The 26,339-nt window shown below is 40.2% G+C and overlaps 1 protein-coding gene across 11 annotated transcripts in view; it reads left to right on the plus strand.

Annotated features, from left to right (window-relative positions):
• The window catches only part of ATP8A2 (ATPase phospholipid transporting 8A2), a 591,936-nt gene that overhangs the window by 279,934 nt on the left and 285,663 nt on the right, over positions 1-26,339 (plus strand). For all 11 annotated transcript variants that reach the window (XM_070578675.1, XM_070578681.1, XM_070578680.1 and 8 more), the window contains one exon: positions 13,269-13,441. In XM_070578675.1, the coding sequence (XP_070434776.1) occupies positions 13,269-13,441 (173 nt within the window). The remainder of the gene's footprint in view (positions 1-13,268; positions 13,442-26,339) is intronic.

Consider the following 26,339-nt stretch of genomic DNA (forward strand, 5'->3'; position numbering starts at 1 on the left):
GTGCAGGAAAGAGTAGGCTGGGAAGGAGGGAGGCAGGCTCTCAGTGTGCATGTGCTGTGTTTGGGATGTCTCCCCATTAGACAACCAAGTGGAGATACCCACTTAGGTTGTTGGATATTTGTGTCTGGAATTTGGGGGAGGGGTTCTACCTGGAGATGTAAGTTTGAGAGTCTAACACGTGTTCAAGGTCATAAGACCAGCTGAGATTCCCCAGATAAATGTAGGAAAGTTCCGTGGACTGAGCCCTGGATCATTTTTCTTATAGGAGTCAGAAACTCAGCTTTCTTAACCTGGCATCTCTGTCCCCACCCCCAGCCTAGCCTTCCAGCTCTTCTCTAGGTGTTCCCCCATGTACGCAGACAGGTGAGGACAACTGCTGAGCTGCAGTTCCCTTGCCGGGTTGCTTTCTTTGCTGGAGTGCCCTTTGTCCCTCCCTAATCCGATATGCTTTCCCGTATTAAATTTCCCTGTGTTACTGCTCTTTAAAGGGTGACAATTACAAACTAATCTCCCTTGTTTTCTCCAGCTCCTTACTCCTCCCCTGTTAGAACCTATTTCTCTTCCATTCATATTATTATTATTTTTTTTTCACGGTCCTCTGTAATAGCACTTATTCTGTTTTGTTTTCCTTCCTCTGTCCCTGGTAGAAAGCGAGTTCCCTGAAGACGGGGGAGGGGTGGTCTATCTTGATATCTCCAGTCCTTTGAAATCACCCACATGTAACAGCATGGTGTTTGTTGAATTGAGTTAAATTTATTAAGCTTTACAGAAGTGGTTTCTATTATATATTGTATGTAATACATTTATAGATAGTATTTGGTATAGTATATAGTGTATATATATAGTATATAAATAAATATTTTATATATAATTTTTTGTATATTATATATCTTATATACATAAGATATTATTTTCCTCAGAATAACTTTTCATCTCTTCTCTCAAGCATTTGGTAATAAGGCTTGGGCGCACAAAAATGTCTATATGGAGAAGGAAGTTCTAACAGGCACATTAGAAATTACTAAGCCCACCTAATATGCCATCTTATTCAAAGTTTTCAATAGTAAAGCTGACGCTTTATTTTTTGTGATAGAAATGCTAGCCATCTAGAAAACTGGTGTGCATGTGTGTGTATTAGATTAAAGGTGAAATCTCTGCAGAAAGCAATTTAAGAAGCTTCAGGAAATCCTCATTCCTCTGGATACTGTAGGGGAGGAGGACATTTCCTCTCCCCAAATGTGGGTTTGTCTGGCCGGAGAACAAATTAAATTCACATGAGACAGAATAGCAAGAGAAAATTAAACAAAGCTTTATGAGGAACCATGGCCCAGGGCCTTTCTTCCCGAAGGAAGAAAGGGCTCCGAAGAAGTGGGGTGCACAGAGTGGTTATATACCCCCAAACAGGGTGTTTCACATGTGATTGAAATGTCCCTCCCACAATAGTCACAAGATTGCCCTGTTGGCACAGTGCTTGATGGACACGGCAGGTAGTGTCTGCTATCTTGGTGGGCGTAGCAGGAGGCAAGTCTATCTTCTGGAGCTGGGCGGTCACAGGTGAGCGCAGCAATCAGTTCCTAGCCTAAGGAAAGATGCTTAATCCTTAAGAAATGCCAGTGTTGGGAGGGGCAGGGAAGTCAGTTACAGGAGGTTACCAGAGAAGCACAGTAAAATGCAGATTTAAGTCCTTGCCTTTGGTATTGATTAAGAGTTTCTAGAGAGAAGGTCATCCCCTTTCTTCTTCCTGGTACAGAGAGGGAGGCACCTTTACAGATAGAGATTTACCTTACAAACGTAAATGTGTCCTAACAAAGGGCAAGTTCCATTCCTCAGAGCCTCCTTCCCTGTCCCAGTTTATCAAAAGCAATCAGCCTCAAATAATCCTGATGCCAAAGAGACATATCTTGGGGTGGCCAATTTCAGGTCCCCACAATACCTTTTGGATTTTAAATCTAGGAATTTGTATATTCTCTCAAAATTGCTAGTTCAGTTTTAGGACTGAACCTTGGTCACGTGGGTGGAATCAAGAATGTGGCGCTGTGCCTGTATTGGCAACAGCCCTGGACAATCTGAAGAGAAGCTGTCAGAGCCTCATGCGGCCCATCTTTCCACAAGTCGTGTCCCATTAGAAATTAAAGAACACAGTCCTCACCAGGATGAGAGGGTACAGCACAGGGCCACAGGGCCAGGAGCATGATGGGAATGCTTACAGTACATCTGTGTCCCCAAACCAGGACGCTGTGCCTGCCCTAGTCCTTTTTATTCCCACCTTTAATGGAGAGAGAGGTCCAGAGAAATGAGGCAGTGCATGCCCAATAACTCTTGGTATCCCAGCTAGCGGGAGGCCAGAGGGGCTGGGGGGACAATGGCCAGCAGTAGAGCATGTACGTGTATTTGTCAGGGGTAGCTGGCTGTTACTTTGCAGGAACATGGGCCCAGGGTTCCCCGATACTGTAATTGTTTTTCCTTTTTCTTCCCAAAGCCCCCAGGTACATAGTTGTGTATCCTTAGTTGTGGGTCTGATACTGTAATTTTTTAACAGAAGCTGTATATCAGAGTTTTCATGTGAAATTGTCTGGTTTTTAGATTTTGGTTAAAAAAACTTTTTTTAAAAAATGTGGGATGAATAATTAACCTAAAATAAACTTATTGATTATATTTCCTGGCCACTCAAATCGACTCTCGGGACCTTTTGTCCAGTTAAGCATACACTGTTGTACTCCAGCCAGTTAGTCAGTCTCAGCCATCTTGACCTGAGATCCAGTTTCCAAAGGGCTCCTGCTGCCTAAACCCACTTGACTTTCCTCCATGGCACATCCGCTCAAGACAGGGCTTCGTATCTGTACCCTCATGGACGTGTGAGCTCCTTGGGAGAGGGCCTTTGGATTTGTGTGCATGGCTGTGTCCCCACAGTCGGCATTTCACGAGCACTTACTGGCTGTGTGAACAGTCCACCAAGCTAATGTCTCAAAGACTTAAAAAATTTTAATAGAAGGCCATTGTCACAACGCAAATGCAGTAATGTGCAGAAGAGACTAAGAGATGATTCACAGCAGACAGAGAGCAATTGTTCTGCCAGGGTCAGGAGTTCAGGAAGCAGCAAATATTCCCCAGACAAGGGGCGGTGAGCATTTTCTCAGCACCTGCTAGATGCTGAGTGATTTGTTTGTTTGCTTTTTTCACCCAGAGGGAGTGGTAAGGAAACTGCCCAATGGTTTCTTTTTCCCTTCTTCAGCCAGCATTGATTGAAAGGTTATACGATCCACAAAGAGCAAGTGGTGGCTGCCGGATGTCCAGTTGCAGCTTTGCAGATGTTAACGGGGGTGTGGTGGTCAGAGTGACTTCTGAGTAGCAGTGTCCCTAGCGAGCAGCACCGGGTGCTCCGGGGCCCCCATGCCAGTGGGCCTTCCCACTCTGGTCTCGCAGGGAACAGTAGGTTGTGTTTAAGCTAAAGAGCCAACTTTCTCTCCACAAAGTCAAAATTCGGTATCTTCTGACCCACAATCACACGCTGCCCACCCCCCAAATCCTCCTCTATCTCTTTCCCAGCGATTGGCCTCGTTTATCTACCTGGCTAGAGGCTTGCTATTTGTCTTCATTTCCTCTCCCATCCTCTAACCATTCACCAAACACTGCGTATTCTTGTTCTTAAATGGATTTTTTGGTTTTTTCTCTCTTATCCCAGTCGAAGGTTAGTCTCATCAGCTGAAGCCTCCTTAGCTGATCTGTACTAACCCATCTTCATACTGTTGATGGATGATCTTCCACAAAAGAACATCTGAGTGTGGTATTTTTTAAACATCGGAGCCTTTGCTGGCTCCCTGTAGGCTCTAGGAGGAGGTTCAGGCGCTTCTTCTTGGCCGGCAGGCCTCCTCACCCCAGTGCCTTCCTAACCTGTGTCTGTGGTCCACTGCACCTTACAGGCCTCCGATACTTGCTGCCTGGACACACCAGGCATGAGGTGATCTTTGGCTGTTGTGTGCCATTGTCTGTAGTGCTCACTCTTTCTCTCTGGGCCTCTCTACCCCTAGAAGCTTATGCACATAATAGGCCCTTGATGGCTAAAGGTTAATTAAAGGATTTTTTTTTCTTACTCTATATTTCAGTGTAAACTCTATCCCCTTAACCTTGAATCCTTGCCAGTCTGTGTGGAGAAGAGAATGGTGAGTGTCTCGGTCTGCCCCCAGCCCGCCCTCACCTGCCCTACGTGGTTACGGATTCTGCATAGTTGGGGAGCCTGCTGGCCAGGTGTGTGGGACGGGGTTTCTGCCTCACTCTACCATCAGTATGGAGACCTCCAGTGGGAATGAGACTTTTTCTACTCTTTTTACTTATTTATTTGGTTTTATTTATTTTTAAAATTTGTATATAATAGAGTATTACGTTGACTTTACCAACTGGAGACTATCATTTAGAAAGTGTTCTCAGTTTTAAGTGTGCTAATAGTGTTGTGCGTAAATGTCAGATATTTTCCTAACATAGCGGAGGATTTTATACAGCTGTTCTTTCCTCTCGCATGACTGTCTCAGTACTCACCAGCTCCTACTGATTCAAGGAAAATCGAAGAGTCTCATAGGCAGGTGCTTTCCAGAATGGGCCCCTGGTGGCTTAGCCACAGTCTGGGAGCCTGTGGGTGGCAGCCAGAACCAGCCCTTTATATCCCCGCTTTTGCTCCAGTGGGTGCAAGCTGCGAGCCCAGGGCACGTTTTCCTCACGTGGCTACAGTCTTCACCGCCTGTGTGCACAGCCAGCAGCTGCCACACGTGCATGTGGAGTTTTTTTTATGATCTGCCACCTTTTTCTCTTTGGGAAATTTTTACTGTTTTTGTTTTTTGCACAAGTCTAAACACAGTCTGGGCACGTTATAATACCTCAGAGAGTCAAGAAGCCTTCAGAATTAGTAAGCATAGTGGCTAAATTATGGAAATATTAAAGTTAAAAGTTTAAATCCCCAAGGTCAGGAAATTAACTAATGAAGATTATTATGTGCATTTTCTTACATAGCACAGCTATGGTGGATTTAAAAAGTTAGCTTTTTTTTAAGAAAATTTTTTTTTTTATCATATAGCAAGTAAGTAGTTCAAGAATTCAAATGACGTTGCATTACTGATGACATGCTTCCTAACAGATATTAGCATCTGTCGCTTTGAAGTAAAGATAGATGTTTAGGTTGCAGTTGGTGTTTTATCTTTTTGTGTAGAATTGATAAGGTTCTGTCTTCCTTTGCTGAAGTTTACCTGACATACTTAATTATATAGTTCATTAAGAACACTCTGCAGATTTCATCTAGAAATTATTTTCTGGAGTAGTTTCTTTCTAAATTTATAAACTCAGTCACCATTATGTTTGGTTTGGGCTCATTATGATTCCTCCAAGAATCAAGGAGACTTGAGAAATAGTAAGTGCCATGGCTGTATCATTGATATCTTAAAAGTTAAAAGTTTAAGTCCCAGAGGTCAGGAAATTAAGTAACTAAGCTAAGGTGGTTATGTTCATAATAAAATTATTCTTAGTGTGATAATATTAAATGTGGCATGATTCATTGTGTCCCCAAAGTATACAGTGACTTCCAGAGATCCAGTCTGGACACATGTGTGACAGGCAACTATTCCATGGAATTATGGAGTGTCATTTTATACACAGCTGAGTGACCCCTTACCAATGCTGATTACACGTTCTTCTTGCAGGAGGGTCACACTTTGAAATCATTTCTCATAGGAAAAGGGTTGTTATCTACTTTAGGAAGAATTCCACATTCTAAGAAATTGCAAAAAGGATCCATAGTCAAAATGGAAATAGCAAATGCAAATAGCATATAAATGACTTTTGAGATCTTATTACACACAGCTATTCAAGAACATATTTGTTTCGCATGTAAAAGGATTCTTAGTATTAAAATAAAAATGTAGTTTTTTGGAAGAAAATAAACATAGAAGGGTTGCTATTTAATATCCTTTGAGAAGTGAAAAAAGTACATATTTTCAGGGAATTTTTTAACCTCATTGATTTGAGCTCTGTCAAAAATGTTAGTCAAATTTTCTTTCAATAAATAGTAGTGATTGACAGTTTTCAAACTTTCTAGGCTCTGAAGCCTAAGTTAATAAATAGTCTGTTTCTTATAAATGATACTTGCTCATTAACAGCTGCTGCCAGGTTTCTTTCATATGCCCCAGTTCCTGAGTCTGCACTGCCTGGGATCCCTTTTCAGGAAGACGTGGATTTTTTAGAGATGTGAGATGTAAAAAGAAAAGAATAAACTGAAAAATAGGGTATCTCAGCTACCCTGAAGTGGGATTCTTGGGGCTAACCTGTGTACGTGGTTGTTAGTACCTGATACAGCCATGGCCCCGGGGTGCCATTCACTGGTTCCGCTTCACTTAGTTGTATGTCTTGAAGTCCCAGCAAACAGAAATTCATTAAGCATTAAAAGATATTTAACACCATTAGTCATTTGGGAAATGCAAATTAAAACTACTACATCTAACACTAAATATCCATTAGAATGGCTAAAATTATAAAAAGTGTTGACAAGTTGAGGAGTAGCTAGAATGCTCAGACCAGAATAGTGAGAATGCAGAATGGTACAACCACTTTGAAAAACAGTCTTGCAGCTTCTATAAAGTTAAACATACACTTTCTCTGTACGTATCTGTACAGGTGGTATAACAGAGTAATTCCAATCTTAAATATCTACCCAAGAGACGAAAAAACACATGTACACACAAAGATTAGTATACATATATTTATAGTAGAATTATTCATAACATCATCAAACTGGGAACAAATCAAATGTGTAATAATGGGTGAATGGATAAACAGGTTGTGGTATATTCATACATTGGAAGACTACTTGGCAACAAAAAGGAGTAAACTATTAATATGTGCAGAAATGTTGGAAAATCTCAAAGCATTAGGCCAAATGACTAGGCCAGACTGGAAAGACTATAAACTATGATTCTCCCTATATGGCATTCCAGAAAAGGCAATTAGTGACAGAAGTAGATGGATGATTGCGAGGGGCTTGGAGTGAGGGGGTGGAACTGACTGTAGAGTGGCAGGTGGAACGTTTTGGGTAGATGGAAATGTTCTGTGTCTTGATTGTGGAGGAGATTACATGACTGTGTACGTTTGGCAAAACTCATTGAATTATGCATTTCAAATGGTTCAGCTTTATTGTATGTTAATTATAACTCCATAAATCTGATTAACCAGAAAGAAGTTTTCTGTAGAGGCTTAAATGCTGGTGTGAATTAAGTAAATTGGGTTGATTTACTCTGAGACGATAAGAATTTTTTATCAGAAATACAAACATTTTGTGGCAGGTAGCGATGGCCAGTGTAGAGAAATCCTGATGGGAGTGGTGGTAAAAGGGGACCTGAGGGTACCAGACAGGCATCTGAGTGCTTGTAGGCCAGGGGCCAGATTGTCCCTTGAGAATGTTTACTTAATGGCTGTGAGAGATCTTCCCATCTTCCTTGAAATTATTAGTAATGAAATTATTCCATTATCCTTGAAACATTACACATTTAACACAGATTCCTCTTATCTACTTATCAACTTTAATGTTAGGGGCATTCATCGACTGGGGCAAAGCAACATCCAGAGAAGAAAGGCATCTTCTCTGCCAGCACCAGCAGCTGCCAGCAGAGGCCATGTGTAATTATTTTGGTTCAGCCTTGGCCTTCTTTATCAGCCTGTAATGAGTTTGCTGTATTTGTGCTTTATCTTAAGTTTTGCTAACTTTTACACTCATTAAGGCCCTTAAGTGCAGAGGCATTGAGAATATCAATCCTATCAAGAAAGAGGTGTGATTATATTGGAAATGAAAATGATAGTAAAAAAAAAGTAGAAGAGGCAGGAATATGGTGAATGTAACTGTAGCTGGTTTGAGAGGCTGGCATGGGAATTGTCTGAGGAATGAGAGAGGGCCATGGTGAGAAAAGATGCATCTGACAGTTGGCAAGGGACAAGAAAAATGGATGGATGGAATGGAAAAAACAACAAAACCATTTTGAACCCATGGTCTAGAGCATCACTGGATACTCCTAGCCCAAGGTTAATTCAGGAGAAGAGAGTTCGCTCTCAAACTTGAAGGCTAAATATGATTTGGTTCAATTGCTGCTCGTGAAACTTGAACCATCCTGGCTTTCAGCATCGTCAGCTCTGAGCCCGTTGGAATTTGCAAAGCATCAAAGTGAGGGCTGAGGCAGCTGCTGCTACCATGGCGTCTAAGAAATTCCTGTGATGCTGCCAAGCTCCTAGAGGGAGAGGGTTACCTGCCTCTCCAGATTTCAGTGTTGCTGAAACTGTTTAATTTTGAGGAAAGATTTCTGCTATTTGCAAGTTGGTAGAAATGAATCTAGGTTCTAGAAATTTTTATCTTCCCTGGTTTATTAAATGCAAAGTGATTAACAGTAGAAACCACCTTTCAGATGCGTCTGCTCCTAGGCTGGGCAGGTTGCTCTTCAGCTGTACGTCAGGGTCCATCAGATGGACCTCTGATCTGTGAATCAGCAGCCAGCCAGCCATTTCCTGAGATCACAGGCTAGCACTGTCTATGGTGTTTATATAATTTTATTTAAAAAACTGGAAATACAAAGGCAAGTGTTGACCTTACAGATAAGAAATGCAGGGTTCACAATACAGCACAACTGGGAAAAGGTGAGTGTTTGGCATGGCTAAGGGAACAGTCTTGAGTCTCACTTGCTCACTTTGGCCTTAACTCGTGTGTGTTTTTAATTGTGAGGAAAAATAAAATTGTAGAACACGTATGAAAAGCTGGAAATGTATTTTTTAATATTTATGCCTAGAAGGCAAATTCTAATTATGGATTTTGGAATGTTTCGTATCTTTCTGGAAATGAAACCTCCAGCCCTAACTGCCTATGCCTCTCGTAACAGCTAAGTCCATTGTAACTTTCAGTAATTGGTTCTTTATTAAAATAAGAGACTGCAGTATAAATTTTAGTGACTAGGCTAAATAGGCATTAACAGGCCCTGGGATCCAACCACAATTTGTAACATCATTCCTTTGGGAAAATGGATTCTAAGTGCCCAATAACTAACTTACAAATAGACTTTTGAATCATAGTCCGTTTGAGAATAAGGAACTGTTTGTGATGGTAATACCTTCGATTGACTTGCTTGAGAACTGCACAGAAGGGACCTATATTCTGCCACACATGTGTGGTGAACCCAGCTAGTCTGGGTTTGATCAAAGATTATTGCTGAGTGGGCAATGAAAGCATAAGAATTAAAACCAAAGTAGAGGTTGGAGACCAGTCAAGGGTGGAGTTAGGAGGATGGATCTGGAGAGGTTTTAGTGGTAGGAAAGGTTTGAATCTCAAAGGCAAAGGTGTGATTCTGAGCAGATGAAGTGAGGAGAGAACAGGATGGTTCCGGTAAGGGTTAAAGGCAAAAAGGCAAGGATATGAGGAATAAGAAGGGTCAAGAACCAATCATTTTTAAGGAAAATATAATACAAAATGTACCAGAAAGGCTTAACAGCCCACAAGGATGTCAGACAAATAGATGTCTCCAAGACCTGTAAATGATCTCACAAAGATATTACAGTGAATGTTTAGAATCAAGACTTAGATCAGTTCATTTATGAAGTTAACATATTTATTGAGCGCTTGCTAGGGGTCAGCATGATCAGAGGGTGGCAAAGGGAGTTGCACCTTCATTGAATTTACATTTTAGTGTAATTCCGGACAAACACAACAATGAGCCAAAGCAGGCTAAGGTATATTGGTGGTGATCTCTAGGATCGGCCCATAAGGAGAATATTAAGTTTTCATTATTTTGTTTTTAATTTTGTGTATTTGCCACCCTGATTGTATTGTAAGATTTTGGGGGTATAGACAACATAGAACATGTATGCTTGGTATTTTTTTTTATTACCATGGATGCATAGAAGGTGCTCCAATAACTACATCTTGGTTGGTTGATTGCAATAGCTTTGACTCATGTAATTGCTTAATTGAACTTATTTTATACTTCAGAAAACTATTTGTTAATGTACTATACTATTTACCACTATATGAGAAAATGCCTAGTCAATGGAATATAAATGTTAAATTTCTTTTGTTGCTGTTATGTAACTTAGTAATGTTTGGTGCTCTCTTTGCAAGTAGAGAGCATGACTACCTTGTTTCTACAATTTGCAGGTTGCACAATTCAACATGGCCAATGCGTAGTCATTCACTCCCACAGCATCCCCTCCTCCAAGAGGCCTTGTCCTGCCCTCTCCCCCTCCCCATGTATTGGTGGGCTTTTCTCCCACGTTCCATACTGTGCATGTATCTGCCACTGCAGTTACTACATTCTATTAGAAGGGTTATTCCAGACAGTAGACATGATAGTTATTGTTGCTTTTGCAGTGACTACGTGCTCTGGTGTTGCCGTGGTTGGAAAGCACATCTTTTCATCTCCATATCTGTTATGCCAACAATCGTGCTACGTCACCAGTGGGCTCAAGGAGTTGCCTTTTGTCTTAGTCAGCTCAGGTTGCTAGAAGAAAAATACCCTAGACTGGGTAGCCTAGGAAGTCCAAGAGGAAGGTGCCAACAGATCCAGTGTCTGACGAGAGCCCTCTTCCTGGTTTGCAGACGCTGCCTTCCCGCTGTGTCCTCTTGTGGCCAGAGGGGGTGATTAGGGGAGGAGGTGGGGAGGAGGAAGAGAGGGAAGAAGCTGTCCTGTGTCTTCTTATATGGGCACTAATCCCATCGTGAGGGCTGCACCCTCATGACCTAATAACCTCTTAAAGGCCCCACCTCCAAATACTGTCACCGTGGGGATTAGGGTTTCAGCATACGGAGTTTGGAGGGACACAAACATTAGTCCATAGTACTTTTCATGGTTCCACTTGAAAATATTTCACCTTAGTATCACCCGTGTTTCCCAGGCTGCGGCGGGCTGCAACATCGTGAGAGGCTCCCAGGAAGAGCAGCCACACGTGCTACTCCCGGTCCCCACCTGCCGCTGTTAAAACTTTAGCTTCATTTCAGGGCTTTCACCTACACAATTTGTGGGGGGAAGGGAGATTGCAGCTGTCTCAGGAGCATGGTTTTCTTACCTACACATTTCTGCCATTCGTATTCCCAGTGCTCAGGCTTGTTCTGGTGGCATTCTCCCTGCTCATACCCCAGAGCCTCTTGCACCCATAGGTGATCAGCTGCCAGTACTTGAGGCCTCCTCACTCCTCTGGCTGAAGAAGAAGAGCCATCAGTGTCCACTCTATTCTCATGCATGCTCCAGAAATAACCCCGAGTAGAGGAAGTACCCTTCATAATGTTACTGCCTCTATATCTCCATTCGTGCTGTGCCCCCTTAAAAAAGCTATAGGTAATGGTCTCCACATTTCAGGGATTTTTATTCCCCAGGCTTTTCCTCCATAAGTCTGTGGTGGAGGCCACTGGCCTGGGCCATGCCTCTAAGACAACATTGGCCTGTTGTCCATGGACCAAATCTGCACACCTTGCCTCATCCATTTGGTGAAATATTTCTCAGGAGGTTTTTCTCTCTGCCATGCATTGACCTCTGGCAGGCACATCCTCCCAAATTGCCCAGACCTGTCTGAGTTCCCCGGCGAACACACCCAGGCTGCCAAGGTGGGATTTCCCTAAGTGGGTAGAATTTTCTTCTCTCTACCCAAATTCTACAGGGCAGGCTGTTTGCACAGACAAGGCAAACATAAATGTTTTCATAGGTGTTTTGTTTGAGATTCAGAATTACACAACTCATTAAGAATAAAGAGTATAAAGTCCCCTTTATTCTTTTTACTAAAAGTCAATTTAATTTTAATATTATAGCATTATTGATCAATTGTTCTATTATTACATGGACAAAGAAAGCATGGTCAATGATGATATTTATTTGCTGACTGAAGTAGAAGAATTGTGCATTTTCCTTGATATAGGAAATTCTTAATGAATAAATAGTAATCGAGGAAGAATGGGTTTAATTGAGTGCTTTCTGTGTGCCCAGCCCAGTGCTAAGCAGGGTACATCGATTAGCTCATTTGTTCATAACAAAAGTGCTATGAAGTAAGTATTCTTAGCTCCGTTTTACACATGAGAAAATTGCAATTTAAAGAGGTTAAGTATTTTCCCAAGGTCACTGAGATAATAAGTGGAGAGCTGGGACCAGACTCCTGCCATCTGTCCACAGAACAGGGCTCTAGACCACAATCGTGCCTTAAATACATCTTTCTGATGTTGTCAAAAGTCGCTTGTTGAGAATGAAAACTGAGCAGTAAGACACTAGAACCTGTTTCGTCACTTTGTGATGGTAGCTGATTCTCAATTTAACTAAGCTTAGAAGGATTCCTGTTCATCCAAAGTATTCCTTTAAGACTGTAATTTATGTTATCATATGCTAAATTACATGTAAATGTAACTTAATAGCCAAAGGACAGTTGTCCAGACAGAATAATTTCGGCAGACTTTTCTGCTTCCCTGATTAACTTAAACCAGAGTTTTTATTATGAGCCAAACATTGCATTCTTATATTTCAACCAGATAGCCTATTCATAGTCATAAATTCACTGGGAAGATCAGAACATCATTTTTTTAAATCTTGAGAATGGTTTTATGCTTTAATTACATTTGATAATAGACATCACCCTAAGGCACTTATTTAGACTGGTAGTAATGTTTTAAAAGGTATTGGCAGATTAGCTATTTTCTGTAACAAGAAAAAATGATCAATTCATTTCTTACTCTGATGATACAGGGAGAGAAATGGTTTAATCTGAAAATCTCAGCAGAGAATAGAAAATAATATTTTGGGTTATTTTTATTTCCCCTAATATCATTTGGATGCTTTACAGATTACCTTGTGCAAACTGAGAAATGTTTGCCACTTAAGTTCCAACAATGTTATCTTTTCCCTAAAAGCACGTTTGTTTATGAGGAGTTTCCTGTTCTAGGGGCACCAAGAATAAGGTGTATGTAGTGTAAAGGAGGGGAGAGAGAGAGAGTGACAAGAACCTTAGCAATTAAAGTTACAATGGAGAAGAATTTGGGTGCTCTAGATCAGCTGTAGACTGCAGCCAAAATAGATTATTGTTATTATCAAATGTAAGTACCACATGGGGATGTTTTTACCCGTAAAACAGACCTAGAGGGCAGTCCAAAGAAGCTCTTTTGTATATTTTACATTAGAATGGGCATGTTCTCATATCAAGGAACTTAATTGATTTCTGTTTTGTTTTTGATATATTAGACACGCAGAAATATGACCACCTCCCCACCCTCACTGTTGTTTCAGGCAACAAGGGCAGCCATTACTCAGCACTGCACTGACCTTGGAAATTTGTTGGGCAAGGAAAATGACGTGGCCCTCATCATCGATGGCCACACTCTCAAGTACGCGCTCTCCTTCGAAGTCAGGAGAAGCTTCCTAGATTTGGCGCTCTCCTGTAAGGCGGTCATCTGCTGCAGGTAGGCCCGTGCAGCCTGCGCCGTTCATGCTCCCATGCATCTGCATCCAGTGTGAGCACAGAGGAAGTCAGTGCATGGGAGTTCTAGGGGTAAAGTTTTGTAATGAAGGCGAAACAAAAACGTGAATTTAACTGTCCGTTCACAGATTTTGCAGAAGGCAGTTAGTGGTTTTTACATTTTTGTTTTCTTTATTGTCTTCTGAGAAGATAAAAGAAGTAAGAACCAGGACCTCCAGTCATTCACACTGGGGGATAAACTGGAGAAACTCGGCCTCCAGCCCGTGTGGGAAGTTAGAAGGGTGCTACCTACTGCCTACCTGCTTCTTTGGTTCTGGACAGCTGAGATCAACTTCGAAGGCTGGTGGGATTCTGATGCCTCTTTCTGATGTACAGCGGCTATTTCTTTTCAGTCAACAAGGAGCTTTGGTCTGGTCCATGCTATAGCAATTTTTGTGTTAAGATCTAACTAGAAGCCTTTGTTGGTTTTTCATGAAATCTGGGAGGGTTTTTTAGAGTGGGCATTGTTACATTCTCTTGACTGCTGGCTATCCAATGTGGTAGAGATTTGAAGATCAGACAGAATTATAAGAAAATAAACTACTGGAAAGATGAGTGGCACCACCCTAGTTGAACAGTAAACGCCCTGGAAGGTGAGAGGAAAGCTTTCCATTTCTGAAAGCACTGTGCTTGGACGGTACCTGGTACATGGTTAAATGCTCAATTGGTAGTATTGGATTAATTGTCTCATCTGTGCCTGCCCTTATGTTTTATGGTTACACTCTTTCTATACATTGTTGTCTTTGATATTTTCTTTTTGGTTTGTTTTTTGTTTTGTTTAAGGAAGATTAGCCCTGAGCTAACATCTGCCACCAATCCTCCTCTTTTTGCTGAGGAAGACTGGCCCTCAGCTCACATCTGTGCCCATCCTCCTCTACTTTTTTATATGTGGGATGCCTACCACAGCATGGCTTGACAAGTGGTGCCATGTCCACACCCAGGATCTGAAGCAGTCAACCCCAGGCCACCGAAGCGGAATGTGCGCACTTAACTGCTGCGCCCCCGGGCCGGCCCCTTATTAGTCCTTGAAGAATGCCTCTTATGGGTTCAAATATGCTTCATTTAGAGTAACCAGTTGTCATGTTAACAAGATGGTCTTGGATTTATGCCTTCCTGGAAGGTCCTAGTGACAGCATCTGCCACGCCTCTCTACGCAGACCTCTCATGACACTGCCTGTTTGGGATGCTCAGCAAATCTGAGGGAAAGCCCGCCTATGCTGACATCAGGAAAGATGTCTCTCTCATGTCACCCCAACCTCACCTCCCACCCCCACCACTGGTTCTTATATGAGTCCGAAGAATCTGTTCTCATTTCCCCACAAGTACACCTTCCCACCCAGAACCCTGAACTGTCTTCACATAATGATAGTTCACTATCATTTTATTCTGCTGTCCTGATCCCTTTTCTTAATTTGGAACATGCCACCCAACGCCAAGGAGAGCTGGAGCAGCTGGTGGACCCTCTGTGGTGGAAGGGAGTGTTGCTTTTATGCCTGTGGTTATAGGATGAATGTTGAAGGACCATGGGGTGAGGAACAAATTCAAATGTGTTTGAAACGGTGAATGAGAACTCTTTCGCCTTTAAGTCAGGAAGCTTGGTGCAACCTTGAGGGACCTGGAATAGTGTGGAATGACCAGGGCATCTAGAAATTAAATACCGTGCTCCCTGGCTTTATCATGGGCTCCCTCCCTCTCCTTTTGTTTTTTTTTAACAACTTTATTAAGATATAATTCACATACCATACGATTCACCCATTTAAAATATATAGTTCAATGGCTTTTAGTATATTCACAGAGTTTTGTAACTATTACTACAACCAATTTTAGAATATTTTAATCACCCCCAAAAGAAACCCTCTTATCCGTTATCAGTCCATCCCCACCCTCCTTCAGCTTCCCAACTCCCCTCGTTACCAAAAACCACCAATCTGCTTTCCTGTCTTTAAATTTGCCTATTTGGGACATTTCATATGAATGCAGTCACATAAGATGTATTCTTTTTTCTGTCTGACGTCTTTCACTTAGTGTAATGTTTTCAAGGTTCATTCACGTTGTACTGTGTCTTGGTACTTCCTTGTTATAGCTGAATAATATTCCATTCTATGGATATACCACAGGTTGTTTATCCATTTTGGTGAACATTTGGATTGTTTTTACTTTTTGGCTAATATGAGCAATGCTGCTATGAAGATTCATGTACAGGTTTGCATATGTACACATTTTTATTTCTCTTGAGAATATACCTAGGAGTAGAAGTGCTAGATCAAGTGGCAACTCTATGTTGAACCTTTTGAAGAACTGTCAGACTGGTTTCCACAGTGGCTACTCCCTTTCGTATTCCTGCCAGTGGTGTGTGAGTGTTCCAGTTTCTCCACATCCATGCCAACACTTGTTATTATCTATTGTTTTGATTGGTTAGCCTTGTGGGTATGAAGTGGTATCTCATATATAGTTTGGATTTGCATTTCCCTGGTGGTTAATGATGTTGAACTTCTTTTCATGTGCTTATTGGCCATGTGTGTATCTTCTTTATAGAAATGTCTGTTCAAGTCCTTTTCACATTTTAAAATTGGGTTATTTTTTAATTATTGATTTGGAGTAGTTTTTATATACTCTGGATACAAGTATCTTATCAGATACAAGATTTACGAATATTTCCTCCCGTATGTAGGTTGTATTTTCACTTTCTTAATGGTCTTGTTTGCAGCACAGAAGATTTTGATTTTGAAGTCCAATTTATCCATTTTTTCTTTTGTGCCCTGTGTTTTGGTGTCATATCTAACAAGCTCTCTTTTTAAAGTACTTCCTTTCCTGGATTCTGTTTGGGCAGTTTAGATTAGGGACCTGCAAATGGCAAGAATGATAGAAAGAATGGGAGGAAATACTTTCTCATAGTTTCCTCTTTGTGTCTACGTTGTAAAGTTGCTGAGTGGCTGGTCCCTGATTTCTGTCTTCACAAGAAGTCCTCAGCACTAGCAGTTGTGACTGCCCCGCCCAGAGCCAGAAGTCATGGTGAGAAAGTCACTCTCCGCTCACTGCCAGGCTGGTCAAGGAGCCATCACCATGACTTGTTGGTGAGCAGAAACAAGCAGCAACACCAGAAACAACAAGAAACAACACAGAAAAGTCTAGTAAACTATAAATCGAAGTAAACATGCTCCAACTTCATGGCTTCTCAAAGGGAACTCAAAGTGAGTCCATTGGATTCTCTGGTGAGCCAGGAACACCTTCAAGACACAACAGGAACGTGCTCTCTTCTTGCCAGGTGCTCAGTACTCAAGGAAAACATCTTTTCCCTTCCTTCTTTGGCTGCTTTCAGGGCGCTTGGTGTGTCACATAAGGCGGTACACTTACAGACTTCACAGGAAGGAGTTCAAACTGGTATTGGCACAGAAAGAGGAAATTTCAAATTAAATACTGTTACTGTCTACAAAATAGAAGCACGAATTGAAAAGAGGAATCTTGGATGTTGCACTACTTTACTGCTGTAGGAGACGCTTATTGGCTGGTCTCACACTTGAGATTAAAGAAATCAACACAGACTTTTTTTGAGAAAAGCAGGCATACGCTTCAGATGTACTTACTGTTTACTGAGAATTTAAACTTAAGTTAAATCTAATATGTGAGTTCAAACATAACGTTGACTTAATTCTCACTTTTCATCTTTAAAATGTAATAGTTCTAAAAGTTGCCCTTTTCTCTAATAATAGAAGAAAAGAACTTTTTTCAGAAAATAACTTTTCAGTGAAATCATGAAGCATTGTCTCCCATCAATATTGATTCAGAGAGTAGGGAATGTTGTATAAAAATGGATAAATACTTTTAAACTAAAGCACTATTTTAGGCAATGGAAAGAAGAGAACTTAAGAATTTGTTGAATATTTTGCTGAGATTAGAATCAAACAATTTTTCTAGTTATACATTGTACCCAAATATTTTCCATGTAGTTAAAATCCGGAAAGGTCCTAACATGGTCATCAGAGCACTTACTAGTCAGTGCTCTGTTGCAGTTGACTGTTGTATCTGGCAGGGACGTTGCCACATTATTTGTAGAGGTATAAACTGGTTAGTCCAATGAGATTTTTATTGTGAGCTTGATATTTGTATTGTACATTCTTAGGTGTCATGGGAAAATAGACAAATCATGGTCTTTGCCTTTTAAGCGCAAATAATGAATAGGAGTATGTTATAGTACTTGCCTCTCCTTTACTTTGCATCTCCTGTATGCCCCAACTCCTTGAAATCAGGCCCTCAGTGAAGTTAGCACCCCCCAAGTCTCTAGTAACCTCCATCTTATCATAGGCAACAGACTCTCAGTTCCTTTCTTGATTCTTACTTAGCATTTGATAGTGATGGTTCACCCCTTGGATTCTCTAATGTTTCTGTGACACCTCTCTTTTCCCTAGTCATCTGTCTCCCTAATGGGCTCTTTTTCTAACAGCTTTTGAAATGTCAATTTTCCAACGTTTTGCCTTTGATCCTATCCTAATTCCATTCCATATCTTCTCCCTAGTGCATTCCGTCTATTCTTACTGCCTTATCCGTCTTCTACATTAGTGGTTTTCAACACTAGCTTCATATTAAATAATCTGGAGAACTGTAAAAAATTTTTTTCCTCAAAAAGTTAAACCTAGAATTACCATGACACAGTAATTCCACTGCTATGTGTATACCCAAGAGAATTAAAAACAGGTAAGCAAATACTTGCATGTGCATATTTACAGCAGCACTATTCACAGTGGCCAAAGGTAGAAACAACCCAGGTGTCCACAGATAGATGAATGGATAAACATTTTCGTACAATGGAGTATTATTCAGCCATAAAGAATGAAAGACTGATACATGCCACCGTATGTATGAACCACGAAAACATACCTGATAAAATAAGCTAGTCACAAAAGACCGCATATTATATGATTCCATTCGTAGGAAGTGTTCAGAATAAGCAAATTCGTGCAGACAGAAAGCAGATTAGTGGTTGCTGGGGCTAGAGGAAGGAGCAGTGGAGAGTGACTACTTGATGGTGCAGGATTTCCTTAGGGAGGATGATAAAAATGTTTTGTAACTAGATAAAGGTGATGGTTGCACAGCATTGTGAATATATATACTAAATGCCACTGAATTGTTATACTTTAAAATGGTTAATTTTGTTACGTCAACTTTACCTTAAAATATAAGCAAATGAATAAAAGAGTTCATTCATTTAAATGAAATGTTTGTTGAATGAAAAAAATGAAATATTTCGTTCATTTGAGTGAAATCTTTGTTGAAAGAAAGCAAACAAAAAAGATTCTGATTCCTAGGCCCTATCCCAGGACGATTAAATCAGAACTCTAGGAATTGACAGACTCCCTGGTTGATCTTAATGAATGGTCAGGGTTGAGAATAGATGACTTCCCCAGCCTGCATGTCTAGCATGACCTCTTTCTTGAGTTCCACGTCTGTAGATCCATTTGCATCTGGGACTTTTCCACACTGACATTCTTTGGGCACCTTAAATTCAAAATGTGTAAACCGAATTAGTCACAATGCCCTCATCTGTGCGTCTCCCCATTCCTTCTGGTCTTCTCCACTGGTTCCCTGAATTGACTGTCTCAATTGATGGTACCACTCTCCTCTCAGTCACAGAGACTTTTATAGCGTAATAACCATGATTTTATGTCTCCTGAACCTTTAGAGAGACTAAACCAGATAGGCAAATTCTTATACTGAGGTCAGAAATTACAGTTGCTTAATTTGTTGATCTTTGATAAGTGTTGTCTTTGTTTTTATAAATGAGGAAATACAGTCCTCAGAAAATTACATCATTTGCCCATGACTTCAGCTAGTAATGGAAGTGTTAGCAATTTATACTAGGGCTGAATAATATTAGGGCTTGTGCTCTTAAATCACGTAGTTGGCTATGTCAGCTAATTCACGGACGCATGTTTATTACTGTTAATACTTGCAGTTTCCTACGTAAGTTTTTGCTTTTAACATATTTTTCAATCTGTAGAATTTGTTTAAACCTATTTAGCATAAAGTCTTGTAGGATTTGTCATTCTCCAGAAGGATAAAAATCGTGTAGAAAATGTGTAAACCATTTTCATTGCGTTCAAGAAACAGTTCTCTGTTCTCTTCTCTTTGTTTCCTTTACTTAAAACTACCATCTTTCTTGTTTTCTTATTTTTCCTTTCTTTTTGAAGCTCTTTATTTTTGTCAAGTGGAGATAAATTTTGTAGGCACAGATGCTGTGGTGGGAGAGACTCTGACCTCTTGAGAGCATTCAGAAATGTTAGGTTGGTGTGCATTGTCAGGAAAAGGGACATGAAAGAATCATCAGGGCTCCCCTGTGAGGAAGTTGGTTGATGGCCCCACCACAGTGCCCGGCAAACAGTGATGCTCATGGCCCCCGGTGCTGCCACACAAGCAGACGTGATTTATGGCTTTATGTCTTTGGGCAGGAGATGGAGTGGAAGGAAAACACCACAGCAGGGATTTCCACTGGATGTGCAAATTAAGGATTTCAGAAGACATCATTTATTTTCTCGGATGTGTTTAGACTTCTGTCTTTCAGGATAGATTCAGTGATAAACATGTATAAACCTACTGTGATACCACAGAAATAGAGTCAAGAGAAAAAGGGAAAGTGGGCAAAATGAATGTTTCTAAAAATGTTTTGGGTTTATTTTTCTTACTATAAGAGTGATTTATATTTCTTATAGAAAAAATTAGGAAATACAGATAAGCAAGAAGAAAGAAGACAGCCTTCACAATCCCACTGACTAGAGGTCGTCACTCTTAGCAACTGGTGTTTCACTGTATGACTCTTTTAGTTAAAATGCTTTTTACTGGAAGAGGGTTAGACTGTTCACATTATGTCAGGTGAGAAAGTTATAAACAGTTTCTGTGTCAAATGGTAATGTAAAATATGTTTTTAAAAAGCTTAATAGTGTTCGGTTATATGAAAACACAGTAATTAAATATACTTCTAGTTGTTGGACATTCAGGTTAACAGTTTTTTAAATTATTATTATAAACGTCACCATGAATAAGATTTTTATAGCTAAATCTTTGCAAAGACACTTGATTTCCATGAAGCAATAATGGATTCAAGAGTAAGCAACATAGAACTTTGCAAAAAAGTTTGTGCCCTTCCCCTGAGAAAGTGAAGTTATCTGACTTAGAGTGAGAGCGATGTGGTCTGCAGCTCTCTCGCTGTGGGGACAACTGTGTTCCTTTCTGTTTAGTCAGCATAGCCTGGGGTTTGTTACCCTTACTAGGAAGAGGAGCAGTTGAGAGATTTTGTGGCAGGATACATACAAGAGCAGAATCTAAGAAGAAGTCAATACAACATTTTTACACACTGACAGTGCATCATTCCCATAGCTGGCTCAGGCTTATATCCATTTTCTGGACTGTCTTAAGCCTATGACTCACTTAGCCTGCATCCAAAAACCTGTCCATCTGTCCTACCATTAGACTACTCAGTGTAGAAAAAACCCAGCTCTTCTAATTTGGTCTCCACTCCAGCTGAGCTTTTTACATTAATGAGGCATGATGGATAATAAGAAACCTCAGAACATTATGCATTTTATGTGTGGTATCTTTCAGCCTGGGAACCACACACAAGAATTATATCAAAACAGGGTTCAGACACACTAATTAGAATTGTACCACCAATTGTGTTTTGGTTGGCGTCTTTACTGGTAGAGATCCAATCATACACTTGCAAAAATAAAGCTTTTCTTTAGTTTCTTTCATCATGTGATTTCTTAGCATCATACATGTTTAGTTATAAGTCAACTTCCTCCTTTGACATTTTATTCCAGAGAGCATTATTAACTTGTCCAGGTTGTAAGCCTATCCTTGGGTTGTTTGTATTACGGCTTAGTATATGTTTGGCCATTTGTTGATTAAATGCAATTAAGGCAGAATTCCTTTTTAGACAGGTTGTTTTTATCGCCTAGCTCTAAAATGAATGCTATTATTTGAATGATTGCGGCAATTTTATTGGGTCATAACTGGCCTCATTGTTACTCTTCTGAAGATGAGTGTGTCCAGATGTAATGGTTCCTCAGAATCATGCAGAAAACAAACAATTTCCAAAAGTCCAAAGTTTAAAAAAATGTTTTTCCACCCATAGGTTTTACCAGTATTTCTCTAGAATGAAAATTAGATTGTTATAGATTTTTTGCTGCATGCAAACTAGCTGATGTTAACTGCTGTAGAGACTGGCATATTTGGAGACTTTGGAGTATTAATCCAAAGTAGAAACAGGAATCCCTTTCTAAGTAATTATTTCTAGCTTAGAAGCAAAAAGCTCTTATTAAACTTTTTGAAATCAAAGCTAATTTTGATGATGACATGTTTAGAAATGATGGACTATTTTTCATCTTGAATAACTATTGCAGGAAATAATTTATACCAATCACTCTATAAGATCAACTGTTGACTTTTAGAGATTTCTGATATTTTTGATTCTCCTCCAGCTAAAAGTTATGTATTATCACTATTTATATATAACTCCTTCAGGTAAGAAGTAGAAAAGTAAATTAATCTGTCAACTTTGTTGCTTATGTCTTGAACTAGCAAAATAATTTGGTATGGAGGTATGGTACATGTGATAAAATGTGGGCAAATATTTTAGTATAAGATTAAGAATACAGGAAACTCTTCTTTAAGAAAATCTATAAATAATCCACATTAAAAGATGTCACTTATGGCATGATAAGATGACAGAAATCTCTACCAGGGGGCATTTAATAATAGAGTTTGGTATAGAATAACATGCTGTACAATAAAGAACACATCTCCTAGGAAATTTTTTTTGGTTGTAAAATTGATGTTATCATATTACTTTTCTTATATAGTAGAACTGTCCTTCTGAACCGTTCTGAGAAGTGGTTTCCGTGGTGTAAGTTCCCTTTGGTTGAGGACTTTCACACTAGTGCATCTGTACAGAAGCTCAGATACAAAATGGGCAGTGGCGGTAACAAGGCCCTTTCCTCTTCTAGCAGTCGTCTAAGGATCATGGTAATAGGGTCTGTGTGATCTCCCACCCATTTGCTCTGCTGCTTTCAACACGCTGGGACCCATGTGAGATGTCAGAAGAGCTCACAGACACATCACTTTTCAAGTTTTTTCCTGAGTTTCTTCCTCTCTCCCTTGTCATGAATGATTCCTTCATTGGTGCATGTCACTGTTGACAACACTGCTTGCCAAATGAAACAGAGTGATGTGAGGTCAAACTGTGGTACAAAATGTTGAAGTAGAAACTCATAATATTTGGCATCTTTCCTACTAGAAAAACCAACGAGGAAAAAAAATCAAGAATAGAGCTTAATGAAACATGTGGGATATGTCATGAATATTTATGCCCCCAAGTCTTGCCTTATGACGGTATTTTTACTTAAAGTGCTTTTTTTCTCTTTTTCCTGTGAAGTAGTTCAGAATGTGTTTCATTAATACAAGAAAGTGTCGTGTTAACTTTCGTTAGGAAAAAAATTCCACTTCTCCTGACAACATTGACACCTTTCTGATTGAGACTATGCAAAGTAGCTCTTACGTTAATTGGTCCCAAAGAAAATTATGTTTTCCATTTTCCTGTCTGTACATCTGACACTTCCCCTCATTTATCACCTCCTGAATTATCGATGCTTTCCCTTTCCTGATCTTGACAGCTAATATTCCTCCTATGACTTTGAAAACCATAAGGAATATCCACCCTGGAAGCTTCGCTGTCCACCAGTTTGAACAGGAAGCATCAAGATTACACTTAGCAGCTACACGCAGGCTGCAGTCTTCTCGGTTTTTGTTTCTCCAGCTTTGTGGAGGTATGATTGACATACAAAACACTGCACATAATGAACATACACAATTTGGTGAGTTTCGACGTATGTATACACTTGTGTTACCATCGTCACAATCGAGGTGATAAACATATCCATCACCTCCAAAAGTTTCCTTGTGTCCCTCTTTCCTTTTTTTCATGTAGTGAGAACACTTAGCACGAGATCTACCATCTTAACGAATTTTTAAGTACACAATACCTCACCGCCAACTGTAGGCGCTATGTTGTACCGCAGATCTCTGGAACTTACTCCTCTTGGATAACTGTAACTTTCTGCCCACTGAGCAACAGCTGCCCGTTGCCCCCCCCCTCCGTCCCCTGGTAACCACCATTCTGTTGTCTACTTCTATACCTTTGACTATTTTAGATGCCTCATATAAGAGGAATCATGCAGTATATGTTCTTCTGTGACTGACATTTCACTTAGCATAATGGCTTCCAGGTCCTTCCATGTTGTTGAATTAGTAGGAAGCCTTCTCTGCTTTGATCCTCTCTGGTTCAATTTCTTACTTGTTTAACTTTAGAGAGGAAACAAATGACAAGAGAGGAAAATTGAAGCCTTTCATTTCTCAGAGTTCTTGATATGATATTTGTATTTAGTCCCATTTAGGGCTACAAGTAAAGTGTCAACAGGAGATAGATCAGATTGACGGAGCTAACTTAAGGTGCCAAATTTTGGAAGCCTGGGCTTGGTTTGAGCTTTATGATTGGTGATTTCTAAGCTTTATTACCATTGTCATCTGCAAAGCTTTGCTGGGTCAGCAGAGACTAAGAGCTTCTGCTGAAAGATTTGGTTTCTGTTGTTTCTTGTTAATCAGCTAGCTGAGCTCTGTCAGAGTTCCAGGGCTGAACTGTCTCCAGTGGCTTAGTTCCTGATAGGCCAGCAAATAAGAAAGAGGCAGACAGTTAGACAGCCATTCTCTCCCTCACCATCCCATCAAAGTCTTGACACCTGGGTCATCTGAGAAAAACAGAGCAAGCATTTTTCTCCTACTAAGTAAGTATTCATAGTGGTGTCCTTTCACCACTTGGACATACCAGTCATTAAAGACCAAAGTAAATATACCAGCTTGAAGATAATCCTTTCACAAATATACAAGTGCCAAGTTAAAACTATCTGTCAGTCGTTTGTGCATTCTCCTTACTTTTTATTTGTTTTAGTGGATAGGTGTTGTTTGAAAATATTAGAGCTTGAGAAATTAGAAGTCCTATCTTAACACAATATTTTGCCTATTTACAGGTAATTGAACCTTAAGTTCTTATTTTCTCTTTATAAAATCATGATGAATATATATTGAATTTTTTCCCTGAGACAGAAAATGACAACATTAGGGGAATATATGCTTATTTGTAGATATGTGAACAAATGAGTTTAGGTATATGTTCAACGTTGTTTTCAAACTCTAATGCTTCCCGTCAAAATATGGTTTTTGAATTATCAAATCTGGGAACAAATACAAGATTAATATAGAAGGCAGCGAAGTCATTTTTAAAAAGGGAAAAATAAATGTTGAATGATGTTAATTTACTTTAATGTCAAATGGGATCTGAATTTATATTCCTATATAGCTGTAATTGTATATTAACCCATGTAAGTGTAAACATAACTACTTCAGAATAATAAATAATGAATGTGTTAGGACTGGTACCAACATTTCATGAAGTTTTAAAATAGTTATAGTCAGAGTAGTAAAGAAATAAGGTGCGGCTAGCTGTGGTCCTATTTGTGTTTTCTTTATTTGAAAACTGCTGCCCAGAGTCCTCAGTGTGACTCCGTTATTGATGTCTTGCAGTTCTGCATTTCTACTTAAGACAGTCTCAAGCTAAAGATTTTTTGGATTAAGTGTCACGTGTGTTTAGATAATGGCGTGGAGAAAAAGCACTTTTTAAACATCTTCTAGGCCTAGTTAAGATCTATTGTCTGCTGTATTTGATCCTATTATTTTTTTTGGAGCAAACTGCTTTCAATGTGGTTGAGCAGCATTGCTGCCAGTCAGCTCACAGGACTGTCCGGGCTCTTCACTGTGGCCCAGCTGCGTAAGTGTCCATTGATTAAAGTTGATGAATAAACACAAGTGGTATAAGCTCTGCCTACAGAAAGCTCACTGTGGTGCGAAGGCCAGCCCCGATATGACAAATGGCAGCACAGTTCACAATGAGATGCTATAAAAGTCAAATCTAGGAAGATGGGGGAATCCAGTTAGCTCCGAGGGCTGGGTGTCTGGTGGGAAATATCAGTGATAATGACTCGAACACTCAAGCTATTGCTATGTCCAGACCCCCTGAAGGACTTAATGTTTCCAGCCTCTGAGAATCCTTACAGCAATCCCACAGAGAGGAAACTTGTTATCCTTATTCTGTAGTTTAAAGAGCTGAGGCACAGAGGACTAAAGACAGTTTCCTCAGGTCCTGTGGCTTTAATAGGCAGATCCAAGGTTGAAACCCTGGCAGTCTCACTCCAGAATCCATGCTGAAAGACTTTAAAGATGATGGTGAGGAACTGATGATTTTTGAGCAGATTAGCAAAGTTTCTGTGTGTTTAGGGGAAAGCAGCAAGATGAAGGTCAAATTAGAATATTTATGCAAGGTATGAGGCCCTTACGATACTTCAATTTAGTGACAATGAGGACCTCAACTAGGGTAGTGGTAGCCTGAGTCTCTGACACATAGTAGGTATTCAAAGAAACTGTTGGACTGAATTTCCAGGTTCTCTGGAATGGACTAGGATTTATATTCATAGTCATTAAAGAATTAAAATCAATGACTCTTGGTGACCGGCTGAATGTAGATGGGGTTGGTAGGATGGGGGAAGAAGTTAAGGCTCGCTGTAAGACAGGCCATATCAGAGGGGATCCTGGAGAGGAATTCATTTCCAGAATTTCAAGGTGCTGCATAATCTCCAGCAGCTGTCGAGCAGTCAGTTCTGGGGTGGGTGGGTGTCTGCCAACTCCAGATTCCTCCAGTGACAGTCTGTCAGTCTGTCTGAAGCTACAGAAAATGCCTCTTTGTT

This window comes from Equus przewalskii, chromosome 16 (assembly GCF_037783145.1).
Source record: "Equus przewalskii isolate Varuska chromosome 16, EquPr2, whole genome shotgun sequence".
In the NCBI taxonomy this organism is placed as follows: Eukaryota; Metazoa; Chordata; class Mammalia; order Perissodactyla; family Equidae; genus Equus; species Equus przewalskii.